This window comes from Lipophrys pholis (genome assembly GCF_963383615.2).
Source record: "Lipophrys pholis genome assembly, chromosome: 16".
Taxonomy (NCBI): domain Eukaryota; kingdom Metazoa; phylum Chordata; class Actinopteri; order Blenniiformes; family Blenniidae; genus Lipophrys; species Lipophrys pholis.
In genome coordinates, this window is record NC_137634.1 from 4,525,956 (window position 1) to 4,540,500 (window position 14,545).

Below are 14,545 nucleotides of genomic sequence, written 5' to 3' on the forward strand. Positions count from 1 at the left end.
TGCCTTTACTGCGCATGCGCATACGTCTCCTCCCCCTCATTCTGCTCATCCAGTTGTAAACAAACATGGCGGACCGTCGCAGTCCTTATTCTAGTTTTATCGTCTATATCAGTAGTTTTATAGTTGAGACTCACCCCTGATAGCATCCGATGCGTCATCAGTCCATAAAAATGTCGGGTTCTCTCCAATTTCTTCACGTTTATAGCCTATTGTTCTCTGCACGCGTCTGTGTGGTTTCATTACAAAATCAAGCAACAGCGCCCTCCCGTGGCCCGACATACTAACTACATGGTTGTCTGTGTGTCCACTGCTGCAGTGTAAAGGCACTCCTTTTTTTAAACGGATTAGGCGTTGTCATGTGAAACGTTATTGTTTAAACGGGGCCTATAAGTAAAGTTTCTTAACCACTTTTAGCCACAGTTTTTTCCCTCCTCAAAACTGATTTGCTGAAACGACACGATGCAACACAATGATTCCTGCAATAAATCTAAACAGAAGCAAAAACCTGCTGCTCACATTGAAGGCAGTTTCCTACCAGAGCTGCAATGCCAGCAAGAACATTTGCTTTCTTAACCTGGGCAAAAACAAACCAACCAGTCCTCTGGAGATATACAGACAAAAATAAAAGGCAGAGGAATAAAAAAAAAAAAAAAACGAGCCTCCCACACATTCACAGGAATCCTTTCCCATCAACATAACTCAGACAGGCCCGGGGAGGAGAGCCATCCATCCATTGATTCATCTTTTATGCTTCCTTTGTCCAGATGCAAGTCAACCGAACGAGGAAGATAAGGCTGTGTTCATCCTGAACATGCCACCAGTCCATAACACAGATAAACACACATTCACACAATCTTCAGAATCATAACAAATATCAATACACGTCTTGAGCGTGAGATTAAATAGTAAGTACTCACTTTCTTTAAATAGCATTGATTATATCACTCATTTCGCCTCCTATTCAATCGGTATAGTTTAAGCAATCAATTCAGCTGTTGTCGGATTGTTCACATCCTTACGCTACTTATTCTTCATGCTTCTATCACATCATATTGACGGTTCACTTTCAGCCTAATGAATCCCGCGTCCTTGGCAGGTGTCAGCGTTTCGATAATCAGAGTTTTCTTTGCACTCTCCTGTCAGTGGATTTAATGTAGAAGCTGATCAGTGTACTACTAAGCCACTGGTGCATAAAGAAACAAGGACGGAACAAGCTGCAGCCGCTGCGCTCGCATAATGTCACATGTAAGTACACTTATTACAGATGTCGGCGAGATGTGATCCACACTGATTAGGGTGGCGTTTGATGGTGTCGAGTGGTGCAGGTAGTGCAAAACCACGACGCGTCTGATGCCCACAACACATGCATTTACAAGAGGCAGGATGGCACCACGAGCACATCCCTGGCAACCCCAGTACGACATCAGAGGAGGCAGCAGCTGGCACCATGTACAGAGGAAGGGAGCAGAAGGAAAAAAAAAGAAGAAGATGACTGGGGATGTACGACGTCTGTCAGAAGAGATGTCAGGTCGCTGCTCTCCTCATCTGCTCTCTGCCGAGCCCCATTCATCTTGGCAGATAGCAATTTATACGTCAGGTTAACCTCCCTCCACAGACTTGGCTCGGATGTCTTGACTGGGGCAGCGCAACTCCGCTGACAATTCTATAGTGCAATAACACAATTACAGAGCCGGCGAAACGGCTCTCGCAGCCGCAGTACATTAACCTCCTTTTACCACGGCGGTGCAAAGGCACGCCTCGGAGGAAAGAAAAACCTCAACAGAAATGGGTCAAAAATGAAACAACAGCAAGGTCAGACTCCGGTGTGTTTTGAATTATTATTATTTTTTTTAAGAATTAAGGTGCTTTAAAAACCTCTTCCTGCTATATAATAAAAACAAGTGTTATCCGTGGTGAAAGCCTTCCTTCCTTTTCAGTCAAGCTGCAAAAAAATTCTAAATAAAGAAAAATTGGCTGGAGGTGTTGGAGATAGGAGCCTTATTTTAGTCGTATGAAAGTATTGCGACCCGGGGACGGGTCCTGGATACAGAGGAAAGGCTGCAGGCAGAAGACGAGCCTCCCGCACAAACTCAGATTGAAGTCGAAATCCCAAAATAACAGTTACAAGCTCCAGACATGCATACAAATCCCACTCGAGTTCAAACTAAACAATAGGTAAGGATTAACAATAAAGTGAGGACTCTGTTCTTTAGACTTTTTTGTCTCTCAATACTTTCAGTAAAGCACATCTTTGCTTCCAGGACTCTGTGTTGGTCTTTCACTGAGGACCGATATTGAAATCAGTTTTTTTTTTTATTAATTTGGAGTCAATGAGACACTTGCCTGCTGGTGTCACAGGATGTAGGGATGTTTCGACGAGAACGTCAGAGCTCCAGATGTCTGCTGCAGAACTAGTAGTGCTCACTTCCTGTTTGAAAGGAGTGTGTATGTTGTCACAAAGCTTGTGTGCTGCGGATATCTGCATTTGTAAAGTCATCTGCATTACTCAGCGGACGACGGGAGCCTTTAGTTTAGCCTTCACAAAGACACAGCAGCAGTGCACTCGAACCAAAAACTCTGTATATAGTGCCATAAAAATGACTTTTCAATTTAAAGTTTACCATAAAGAAAATGTCTATATTTATGCAAAACCAAATAATTATGGCTGAAAAAAGCTACAACTTCAATATAAAGCCAATTTTAATTAAATCTTCTGGTGCAAAATACATTGAAATGTCCAAATGCTTCTTTCAAGAATAGCGTTTCCCATAAAATCTGTTATCTTGGTGAGACCGTTTTGGGCCACCGGCCTCATGTTTGACACCGCAGGTTTGCAGGATTCCTCAAACGGTGGTTGATTTACAGCCGCGGTTGTAAAAAAACCTAAATAAATCAGCTCATTAGCTCGATTTGTTGAAATTCGGCCAATTTGGCCCCAATCCTCTCAGGACATCCATAAAAATGACGTAAAATTAAAATCCTATTAGACCCGTGTGAAACGTTTGCTGCTTGTATGTTTACGAGGTCGAACCAGAAGCTTTCCCTAAATCCTAATGATGTGTAAAGTATGAAAACAACGATGGCGCGGATCACAGAGAATGAGCGGGACACGGGAAGTTGGCCTCCTCACGTCAGAAACTGCTTGAGGGTGAAAAGACTCGCAGTGTCTGTCGCTGCGAGCGAGAAGCCGAACAGGCTGGTGGCGGCTCTGCTCTGCATTGTTCTCTTTCAACGAGACGAACAGACTGGAAGTCTAAAGACACGACGGCAGCACAACGAGGCCATTACGACAAGTACACGCGATAAAAGCATCGCGAGAAACAAAAGGGACAACTATCTATGAATGAGGATTTGCTTGGAAGTAGCTGGGAGCATATTAAATAAATAAAAAAAAAAAACCCGACAGCACACATGCAGAATCCAGGAAGCAACACTGAGCCTCTCTTCAAGCGTCACTATGAATCCTCTATGTTTGAGCTTCGTTTCATCAATGTGCATGTAACTGCAGCACTGTGTGCGACTGAAACACAGGCCGGCCAGCTGACTTACAAACAAGGACGTCTCCTGCGGGACACGTGCTGTTCTGCACACGCTGCAGCTGTGCAGCGCCTTTAGTCTGAGACACTGTGTGTGTGTGTGTGTGTGTGTGTGTGTGTGTGTGTGTGTGTGTGTGTACGGAGTTGACAGTGTGTGCATGAGCGTGCCAAGAGGACTTGACAGCGAGTCTTTTTCCCGCCACTGGCACGCATCCATCTTCAGTTCAATGCCTTAAAACTTTGGTCTGTGGAGGCGCGGCGCTCGTCTCGGGTTAATAATAAGGGGAATGCTTGGAGGACAGGCTGCAAACATCGACCATCGGGCAAAGAGTTGCCATAATAATGGACCATAACTAGTTTCATCATTACGGCAAATGAAAGGTAACAGATTTAAACTAGACTTATACATAGAGAGGTCATTACGCATAATGCACATTATTGCAGGAACTTGAGAATCAACCCCCCCCCCACCCAAATTCTACTTGCACCTTAAGGGAAGCAAGTGACCCACTCATTAAAAACAAAACTTAAGGCAAAACAAAAAATCTAATTAATAATAATAATAATAATAAATTATAATAATGATAATAATGATAATAATGATAATAATGATAATAATGATAATAATGATAATAATAATAATGCTAATAATAATAATAAATTATAATAATGATAATAATAATAATAATAATAATAATAATAATAATAATAATAATAATATATAAAAATGTAATTAAATTAGATAGAATAAATGTAAAAAATAATGATCATGATAAATATATAAATGGATAAATAGTAGAAATATAGAAAAATAATCCAAGGAGCTACACTCATGAAGGCTTTGGATACTCATTCTCAGCGGTGAGTTTTGTGACTCAACTCGGAGCCATACAGCCACACCTCATCCATTTCAGAAGCAGCCTTGCCTCCATGAGCCTCTTGGACAGATGTCATTAAGACGCTTGTCCTCTGTTGCCTCAGTGACTAAATATCATCTAGATATGGCCATTTACCCACAAATTTAAAGATTGTTCAGAGAATTCCCAAACCAGAAACTTCATATTTTCCTCACGGTCCGAGGAGAGAGAAGTTTCTCGGCTCCGGCAGAGGATTTATAGACATTTAATCAGTTAAGCATTTGGTTTAGATTGCGGGAGCAAAGAGACCGTACCTGCAGGTCACGAGGGCGCCATGAATTCTCCAATGCAGAAAAACACGATCAGGATTGAGGAAAGTGCTGACATTTGAAAATGTTTGAATTTATTCAACACTTGGCAATTATCCAAGATGGTGTAAAACACCCTCAAAGCCAGAGACTCTGCCTAATCAGGCCAAATGACTTATACAAGACATGGTTCCAGGGTTACATGCGCTCATATACATTCAGCGTCTGCCAGATGCCTTGGGGAGGGGGGACCATGTAAGAACAAACGCCCACCGATAAACCCACTTCATTGAAAATGAAGACACTAATAAGTGAATGTGTCAACCACTAAAATAAGGCCGAGCAGCATGAGGAGCGTGTGTCTGTACTTGGCTTCCAGATCGAAATTTGATCAAAATACATTAGGAAAAAAAAGGAAGTTTTGGGGGGAAACAGCAGCAGAGTTTCATAAGGGATCTGAATCCCCGTTTACTAGACAACGTTTCAGGTGAACACGCTTCGTTTTTTGTTTCCGAAAAGTTTCACATTTGAAAACGTCTGTTGACACAGCAACGACAGAAACACTGCAATGGGAATGTCCACCGCAGGAACTCACAGTCACAAATCAGAGTTAACAAGGCATGTTTGTTTTTTTGTTTGTTTTTGGACCGTGAGAGAAAACATGTAAGAAAATGCCAACGCCACACAGAAAACCCCCTCAAGCCCAACCAGGGATCAACCCACTGGAAGGTGAGAGGACACTCCTCTTCACCACTGTACCGTCCTGGCTGTCAGAGTATTACCCAGTCACTCCTTGGAAGTGGAGTGCTGGCGGTGGGAGAATCGGGCAGGTGTACCGCCTCGGGCCATTTCAACAGGGACTGACGGAAATAGGAGCCTGAAGGAAAATAAAGTAAGGCCAGTCCACACTGAGCTCCAAACGGCTTTCTGCAGGGGTGTCAAACATCAAAAACCGGCCTGCAAGAGGCGCCAATCCGGCCCAGAAAACTACCAAGAAAAGAATATAATGCTATAGGCGAATTGCTATCGGAGCATTTTTTTTTGGGACATTTCACTTTTTTCTAAATTCGATATTAACTTGGCTTTATCTTTAGATTGTTGTCATTTCCTGTAATCGTTTTGTTTTGTGAAAATATAGACATTTTCCTGACGTATACTCTGAGCCCAGTTTAAATCTAAAGGTTATTATGGCTCTATTTTACCGGTCCGGCGCACTCAAGATGAAGTTGTGAGTTAGTAGAAAGTAGTTTGTCAGCCCTGCTCTAGAGGATCTACTGCTCACGTCTTGGTTTGATGTATTTGATCAGCTCGCATCAGTCACAAGTCTCATTTTACTCTCAATACTTGGTGCACTTAGAATACTATAATTAGAAAGACACAAGCAGATTGTGGGACCTTCAATAGTAGCCACCCCCCCCCTTTCCCCTTCCAGCTTTGATTTCCCTCATTTATAAAGCAGTAGCGGATCCTATCAGGACTCCGCAGGAGAGCGACAGGCAGGCAGGCAGGCAGGCAGCTGTGAAAAGAAACTAACGTCTGGCTGGAGGCCCGGACGCACCGGGCAGCGGACGAAAACCAACAACACGCACATCGGAAGTTTGCCGTCTGAGTGGAGAAAGAGACTAATCACTGAATCACTGAATATTCCTCCACCATGCCGGTGTGATTAACAATGTTACCGAGCGGCATTATTAGAAAACCAGCCTTTTATTTCATTTTTTTTTTGTTGCTTTTTTTAACTCTAAAATCGTGGATACCTCCGCCTCTGCTGCTTTCATTATTGTTCTCAGAAACTTTCCCGCAAGACGTCTGAACCTGATTACAGCAATTCACTTGTAACTTGTTTCTGACAGTAACTAGTTCAAAGTCCATCACGTGAGGGAAGATCTGGGTGAGTTGAACACAATGTGACCAACCACATTGGGAAAACTGTTGGGAGCAAGCCGAGCCAGTTAAGCCCCGTTTCCACAGTGCCCTTTGGTGCCGGTACGGGTCAGGTCGGAACCGGTTGTTGTGCGTTTCCACTGACTCAGAACCGTTACCAACCGGTACCATTGGTAACCATTTCTCGCTACCCCTCCACTTGGGGTACCAGGCACAATGTGCTGGAGCTTCAACACTGCCGTCTGCTCATTGGTCGATGACGACCGCTGTTCTCCCAGCAAGCAGCCATTTCCAATCAGTTCTTCTGCAGCAATCAGGAAACTTTTTTGAAAATGTCCTCCCGTTATGGCGTCACATCCTGCATGATTACGCAACCGTTCATAACCCCGCCTGCATTTCAAACCGTTCCCCGTGTAATGGAAACGCGGCACTGATACGGGTCTGGTTACGGATAGTCAACCCCCACCTGACCGGCACCGGTACCAAGGGGCACTGTGGAAACGAGGCTTCATCTGCAGCCTTCCTGAGACACTTTAACAGACTCCAACAGTTGGAACTGTCTGAAGCACTTTTTTGACAAGTCACATTTATCACCTCAGAGAACAAGACAAGGCCCCGTTTGGAAGTGAGAATCAAGTGAAAATTTTAAATGTGGTTGCGTTTTGGGGGTCCGTTGACATGACGACCGTGCTCGGGGCCTCTGAAATCGCAACTTTTTGAAAACGGCTTCCAACGTGGAACTTTTCGAAAATGTTCAGACAGCGGAAAAAGCAACTTGCACGCGGACCATCACACACACAGTACGACTTTACATAGATGTAAGAGGTGTTCAGAAAGTGCCTTCAAATATGTTTAAACAACTTTATATGGAAATATGACCACTCTTATTGATAATATATAGTCAAACATGGACATTTTTTCACAAAAAACCTGCTTAATGGTAACGGGAGGGGGGGGGGGGGGGGGGGGGGGGGTAACCGATGCTCAATCCTCACATGACGACAAATAACCTCAGACGCTAAAGAGATTATTTCTTTCTCTTTCACTGCAGTTAAAGAGCCGTCGGAGGGAACCTCGGCTGTGTGGGGCACACGTTCACGCCGCCCGGCCAAACAGACGAAGCGGCAGCAGGACACCAGCCACCATCTGACTGACCGGCGTGGGCTTGGCGCCAACTGTGAGCGCCGAGTCTGAAGAAAGTGAGAAAAGAGAGGCTGAGGAGAGGAGACCCTTCGATATTTATATATAGCAAGTGATATTCACACAGTGAGTGTTTCTACACACTGATCAGCTCTCATGTTCACAAGCAGAGACTCGTGGGGAAACAACAGCTCTTCCACGTGAACATAAACTCTGTCTTATGTTGCATTTATGATGTTTCAATTTGCAATTTTGGATTTGAAACATTTCCTTACATTTTTAGCTGTTTTCATACCTGATTTTAAAGGTTTCAACCTTTTTTCTTTCAGCATTTTAGCTGTTTTCTTTAAGCAGTTTTGTTTTGTTGTATTCTTTTAGTAATCCCAGTCATTTTTGCGATTTTCTTTCGAGGCTTTTCTGCAGTTTTTTCAAACATTTCTAGTAGTTTTAGCTATCTCGCCCATTTTAATCCAATTTAGTTCTGCCTTTTTTTTCGCCAAGAGTTTAAAAAGAAAATCAGTTTGAAAATGAATGAGTGCATAAATAAGATGGAAACAAGGTCAACTGTTGATTAAGGTATAATCCAGGGAGCCACTACAAAGAGCCGCAGGTTGAACGCCCCTGGTTTAGCTGAAGTGGCTTTTAGAAGTAAGACAGACGTGTAACTACAACCTCAATAGAAATGAATCTGCAATCCCAAGAAAAACTCATCATCATGACATCTGTCAGGACAGATTTTATGGTTCTCCTCTTGGACTGGACCAGCCTCGGTTAAGTTCAGTAGTCCAGTGATTTCACAAATTCAAGGGGCTACTACAAATCCATTTAGATTGACACGCGCATTGCACAAAATACTAGTAATTTGTTGAATATGATATAAATCCCAGGAGCCTGTCTTGACTTCATTGCAATCAGAGGGAGCAGCAATGCTTCCAATCTACTCACAAAATGTGCTCAAATTACTGTTTGATCATTTATATCAGTGAGATACTTTGTTAAAACTGGATTTTACGAAACTGTTCATTTGTTACTTCTTTTGCAATGAGAACTGCATTTTTTTCCCTGCCATAATTTAAATCTGTAAATTGATATATGCTGTATGATATTAATTCTCTAGAGGAGGCCTATTTGAACAGCCTTCTTTGTAAATAAAATACATATCTATCTATCTATCTATCTTAAAATTATCTGTCCATTGGGTGTAGTTCCATGACCCTCCGCGAGATGGTGGTGTCGTATCGTTTTACACTAACAGAACGGAAAACCGCCTGCAGAAGAAGTCGCCGCCGTCACACTACGTCAAGATGTCTGATCGGGCAGCTAATGTGTTAGCCTGAAAGCTAACAGCTTCTTTCTGTTTTTTCGTTTGTTTTTGTTTCCTTTGGTGCCTCGGCTTTTGGACTAGATGGAGACCGGGGGCTTACCATGAAACTCCGGGTGCAGAATGACAGGTGAGCCGAAGCTTTGACTGGAAATAATGAATAAATATGCTAGCTGCTAATGCTAACCGCTGCTCCTCTGATCAGCTGTTAAGTGTTTTTCAGTTTTTGACAGCTCGTGGGGATTACTGGAGTATTACCAGAGGATCGTGATGAGGAGGAGTACTGTCGATTCATTACAGTTTTTTCTGTTATAAGTCAATTGAAACACTCATCAAATTGCCTGACATTAAGCTCTAAAATGTCAAAATGATGCCTCAGTAGGTAAACATCTGTTACAGCTGTTTGGTTTTATTATAAAACCAGTGATCGACAGTCACTGCCTGTCTTAGTCTAACTTCAGTTCCTCTGTCAATCCTCTTCCCTTAATTACCTCAGAGCAGTCCTTATCTCAAGAAAGTCCTATTTAATCAAATCCCAGGACCAAGACAGCAGCAGTAGATCTGCAATCAGAAGTCATGAAGAGACTTCAATAAGTAAAATCTGACCACAGAAATACTTAAAGCGACACCATACGTTTCTGTTTCATATAATATATATATATATATATATATGATATAATAAAAAAAGATTCATGCATAAAGACTATTAGAAATTAAGAAAATGGTAAATCAAGCAATTTTCAAATACACCACCACAATGGTTTGCAAATTAAATGATGAAGATGTGCTTTAGGTTTAGACTTTCTGCTGCCGTTTGAGGATATTTACATCTCAGTTAGGTGTACAGTTTACACACTACACATTTGCTCCTCAGTGTATTAGGAGATAAAAGGAAAGCTCATATTTGACTTCTCAGTTTTTTCATTGTCAGGGTCGTTTCCACACGACGATTTACTTTTGGTCCCTTTAAAGATTTGGAGGTCACCGTTTGCCTGGCTGAACTGTTCATACACTGTGTGTGATGTTTGTACTTTGTTTCATGCTGAATAGATTGTGCTGTTCTACAGAGCTGAAATGCTAGAAATAGTTTCTACTTCCAAATATTTATGGACCTTACTGTGTTTTGTAAGCTGCAGTGTCCAGATCCAGTGTGGCTTGGGCTCGGGGGAGGGGGCATTCTGTTAAGAGTTTGCATGTTCCAGTTTCCTCCCATAGAGCAAAACATGCATTTGACGACTCTAAACGGTCCAGAAGTAACAGAAGTGTAAATCCCACCTGATGCTGCACTCACTCGTCGAGACTTAAATGGTTTATCGTCTGTGTCCCAGGAGTGATTCCAGAAGAGCAGTAAAACTGAGGGACTCTCCTGCTGTGATGCAGCCACATTCGAATGAGCGGGACGACCATGCAGGAAACGGTTTATCGCTGACTCTGCAGCCGGTCCACAGTGCTGCTGCCGCCGGCCCCGAGGCCGGCGAGGTGCGGGTCCCCATGCCCAGCGGGCCCGGCGAGTCGACGGGAGGCGCGTCGTCCAGGAGGTCCAGGGTGGGTTCCCACTCGCACTCTCACTCGCACGGACACCACCGGGCGCACCACCACTCCAGCTCCGAGTCCGAGGTGGACCCGGGCGACTCCGACCCGGACTCGGGCGAAGCCAGCACGTCGCTGTCGGAGCTCCGCTGTCTGTTCCGCTGGCTCCAGAAGAGCCTGCCCTTCCTCATCATACTGTGCTCCAAGCTGGTCATCCAGCACGCTCTCGGTGAGGACTGGCGACGCACACACACGAAGCAAAGTCGCCGCAAAACAACTTTCCTCATGTTTCTCCTCCTCTGACAGGCCTCGCAGTGGGAGTGGGCCTCTTCACAACCTTTTTATATGTGAATAAAAACATTCAGACTCAAGTCTTTCTTCAGGTGAGTCAGGATCAAGATTTGGATTCTTTCATGAATGTTGCTGTTTGATTCGTTGACTGTTCCTGTGTGCTTCCACAGGATCGCCACTCCAAGCTTCAGTGCGTGTGGCAGCTCGTTTTTCTGATCTCTTCCAGCCTCCTGCTTTACTACACTTTTCTCACTGAGACACTTTACAATTGGTAAGACTCAACGAGCGAGCGGTGAAAAGAGGAAAAGGCTCCGTGATCTGCATGCATCGGTCACAGTTTGTTCTTCTCCCTGCAGCCTCATCTTCCTCAGTCCGGCCATCGAGCCGCTGGGTTTCTGGGAGACGCTCTGGGCAGTCGGCATCACCAACTTCATCATAAAGTTCTTCTTTATGGGAATCAAGTGCCTTATTCTGCTGCTGCCCTCTGCACTGGTGAATTACAGAGCCCAGGTACGACGGGACGGTTGGACTGCGTCTCAGAGTCCGGACCTCAACCCGACTGAACACATGTGGGATGAGTTAGAGCAGAGAGCCAGGTCTTCTCCTTCTCATCCATGTCTGACCTCACAACTGGTCAAAAACTCCCATAAGCACTCCTGAACCTTTCCTAGAGGAGTTGAAGCGATTATAGCTGCAAAGGATGGACTGACATCAGATTAAGTCCTGTGCTTTAAGACTGGGATGTCAATGTGTGTGTGAAGGCAGGCGAGCCAATACTTTTGGCAGTATAGCGTATCTGCATGTTCTCTTTGTACCTGCTTCATGTAATTTGAGTGACTTATACAATACAAATATGTAATGAGTGGATGACTGCATCGTCTGTTGTGACTTTAGCGTTCTGTTGAAATTGGTTCAAACCAGAAAGAATATATAATCATTGTAATGTGGCGGCGCTTGTTCACTAACCAGACCTCTGTCTCCCTCCCTCCCTCCCTCCCTCCCTCCAGGGCCGCTGGCTGATGCTGACGGAGGAGCTGGGTCAGGTCCACCAGGCCACAGCTCCTCTTCCACTGTGGTTCCGCTACCTGGTGACCTACCAGGAGAGCGAGGGGGCTCCCGAGCTCACTCTGGGGGTCGTGCTGGCGTTGCTCTACCTCATACTGAAGGTGCGGGACCCACTTCACTGGGTTTTTCTCATTGTCGCTGGTGAATTGCAAATGAGACGTTCCCGTTTGTTTTTTTTTAGCTTTTGGGATTGTACGGCCAGTGTACGTCTCTACTGAAAACTGTGAGGCTGTTTCTAGTGGGCGAGGTCAGTGGTCAGGAGCTCAAACACCAACGCTCAGACTGTGAAGTCGCCGTATTGAGGATTTTCTCTGTTTCTGCTGTCAGCATACGGGCATGGCAGCCACCAGGAGCCAGTGCAGCGAGGCCGGGGACGTCTGTCCCATCTGTCAGGGAGAGTACAGGGAGCCTCGAGCGCTCATCTGTCAGGTAGGGCCGCCGCGCCGCTCTGCTACACCCACAACATGAAAATGGCTCCTTTAATTGACCGTCGAAGATATAATGAATTTGTTCTCCTCGCAGCACATTTTCTGTGACGAATGCATCGCTCTGTGGTTCAACCGAGAGAAGAGCTGCCCGCTCTGCCGCACCGTCATCACCGAGAAGGTGTACAAGTGGCGGGACGGGGCCACGTCGCCTCACCTGCAGATTTACTGAGGGATGGGGAGGGGGAGGGGGAGGCGGCCGGGAGCTTGGGGCTTTTGGCTTGTATGTCACATGTGATTTCTTTATTTTCCTTCAAACACCCGTTATGTCGCACACACTGTTTGATTAGTAGGTTTCGGGCCGGAGTCGGTAAAAGTGATTATTTGCCCGACTTGTCCCTCACACACCTGAAAGTTATTTATTTTGCCACCTTTAGTATTTTCCCTCCTGTTTTGTGTTGTGTTACTTTTATTCAACCTTCCTCTTGTTAATATGGAAGGGAATTTTAAGAAAGAAGTATTTGACACTTTCATAATCAAACAAACAGGCCACAGGTTTTTTTCCCCTTTTCCTTCATTTGTTCAATTTTTTTTTACTTTTACTGCTCTTTTCTTTTTACAGCGTTTCCATACAATTTTAGTTTATTTCTAAATACTCGGGAATGTCCGTGTTAAATTCTGAATGTTGGTCTTGAATATGTTTGCTGGTGAGGTGAGAAGCGGGTGGCTGGTGATCCGCTCTGGGATGGATCGATGGTGTGTGTGTGTGTTTAGCTTTTTTTTGGGGGGGGGGGGGGGGTGCTTTTCCTTTTCCTTTTCGCAGCCGGTAAAAAGAATGCTTGTGAGATTGATTTACACATAAATTATTTTTCTACAGAGGGGAAAGCAGCCCCGTTTTTGTAAAAAAAAAAAAAGAAAAACCAAAGACCGGGAGAAACATCTATTTTATGTATGAAAAATCATTTCACTGTGTTATTTTTATCCATTTAGATCCATAAAATATCTGAATAAAGTCTACATTTGAATTAGAAGTTGGGATCCCTTTTTTACGTGTGTGTGTGTCATGTGAACTCAACACATTTGATAAACTATCACTCAAGTGTTTGAACAATGGTTCAAAGGTGGTTTTTCCTTAGAACTTTTGAGAAGAATCTTAATAAAAAAGGACTTAAATACAGGGTAAAACTAAGTATTTTAATAAAAAACATTTAAATAAACCTCAAATGCATGATTTTTGGAATGTGGACAGAAATCAGAAGAAGCAGACTCAAACTTGTTGCTATGAGGTGAGTGCATCTAAAACTTTTATAGCTTGTGGATACTGCCAGATAAAGTCAAAGTAATAAATTTAAATGTTCTTACAGTTTCCAAGTTTAAATTTCTGACCTTGAGCTGATGTTTGACAGCAAATACAGTGAAGAGTTTTTTAAGGGTTCTGCTGCAGTGGATCAATTCAGAAACCAGATCCATTCATTAGTTTTTTTAAATTTTTAATATGTACATGATACAACTTAGCATTCTTGGAGGGGAGGGGGGAGGGGAGGGGGGGTTGGGTGTAGGAGTGACACACCAGCACCCAGACCGTCATGTTTCCCCCCCGAGGAAAGTCTGATATGATGGTTCTCTTGTAAACCTCAACAATGAACCGATCTTCTCACAGGAACGTCGAACCGTCGGTACGTGGATTGGGATTGTTCCCCGCCACGACACACAGCAACATAACATTATTTACTCTCGTTTTCGCATCAATCGTTTCCTCGCAATGCGACAGTCTCGCGTCAAACGCAGCAGGAGGAGGAGGAGGAGGAACGCAAGGTTCAAGTCAAGAAAACTGAACGACTGTGTCACAAATAAATACTGTCGGACCGAATGTAGAAAAGAAAAGGCTGCACTGAGGTCGCTGTAAGACGAGTCGAGAGGAAATAAAAAAATTCCACTGCACAAAAAGTTCAAAGTAACTGTGAAGACATTCTGCGGCCTCGTCGGAATACTAATACAGAATAAATACACAAGTTTGCATAGTGTGGACGATGCAGTGGAGACACACTCGAAATAAATAGAAATAAAGTGGAGTCGTACTGGAATGATAGAAGACACTGACGGAAGTTGAAAAGAAGCGTGAGGAAGGTGTGTTGGATCTTTCTTGGAAAGTTTTAAGTCTTAAAAAAGTTCAACAGTTCTTCTGGTC

The 14,545-nt window shown here is 43.9% G+C and overlaps 1 protein-coding gene across 1 annotated transcript; it reads left to right on the forward strand.

Moving 5' to 3' along the window:
- Nucleotides 1–9,010: 9,010 nt before the first annotated feature.
- On the forward strand, nucleotides 9,011–13,386 carry rnft1 (ring finger protein, transmembrane 1). The gene is made up of 9 exons (XM_080483812.1): nucleotides 9,011–9,176; nucleotides 10,375–10,805; nucleotides 10,883–10,959; nucleotides 11,038–11,138; nucleotides 11,224–11,377; nucleotides 11,875–12,033; nucleotides 12,114–12,179; nucleotides 12,260–12,361; nucleotides 12,455–13,386. Exons 1-9 carry the CDS (start codon nucleotides 9,151–9,153, stop codon nucleotides 12,587–12,589), a joined length of 1,251 nt encoding a protein of 416 aa, XP_080339938.1. The 5' UTR covers nucleotides 9,011–9,150; the 3' UTR covers nucleotides 12,590–13,386.
- Nucleotides 13,387–14,545: the final 1,159 nt, after the last annotated feature.

Coding starts and splice junctions, on each gene's coding strand:
- rnft1 (XM_080483812.1), top strand. CDS start 9,151: ATGAAACTCCGGGTGCAGAATGACAG. Junction 11,378..11,874: donor TGGTGAATTACAGAGCCCAG/GTACGACGGGAC, acceptor CCCTCCCTCCAG/GGCCGCTGGCTGATGCTGAC. Junction 12,180..12,259: donor GGCTGTTTCTAGTGGGCGAG/GTCAGTGGTCAG, acceptor TTCTGCTGTCAG/CATACGGGCATGGCAGCCAC.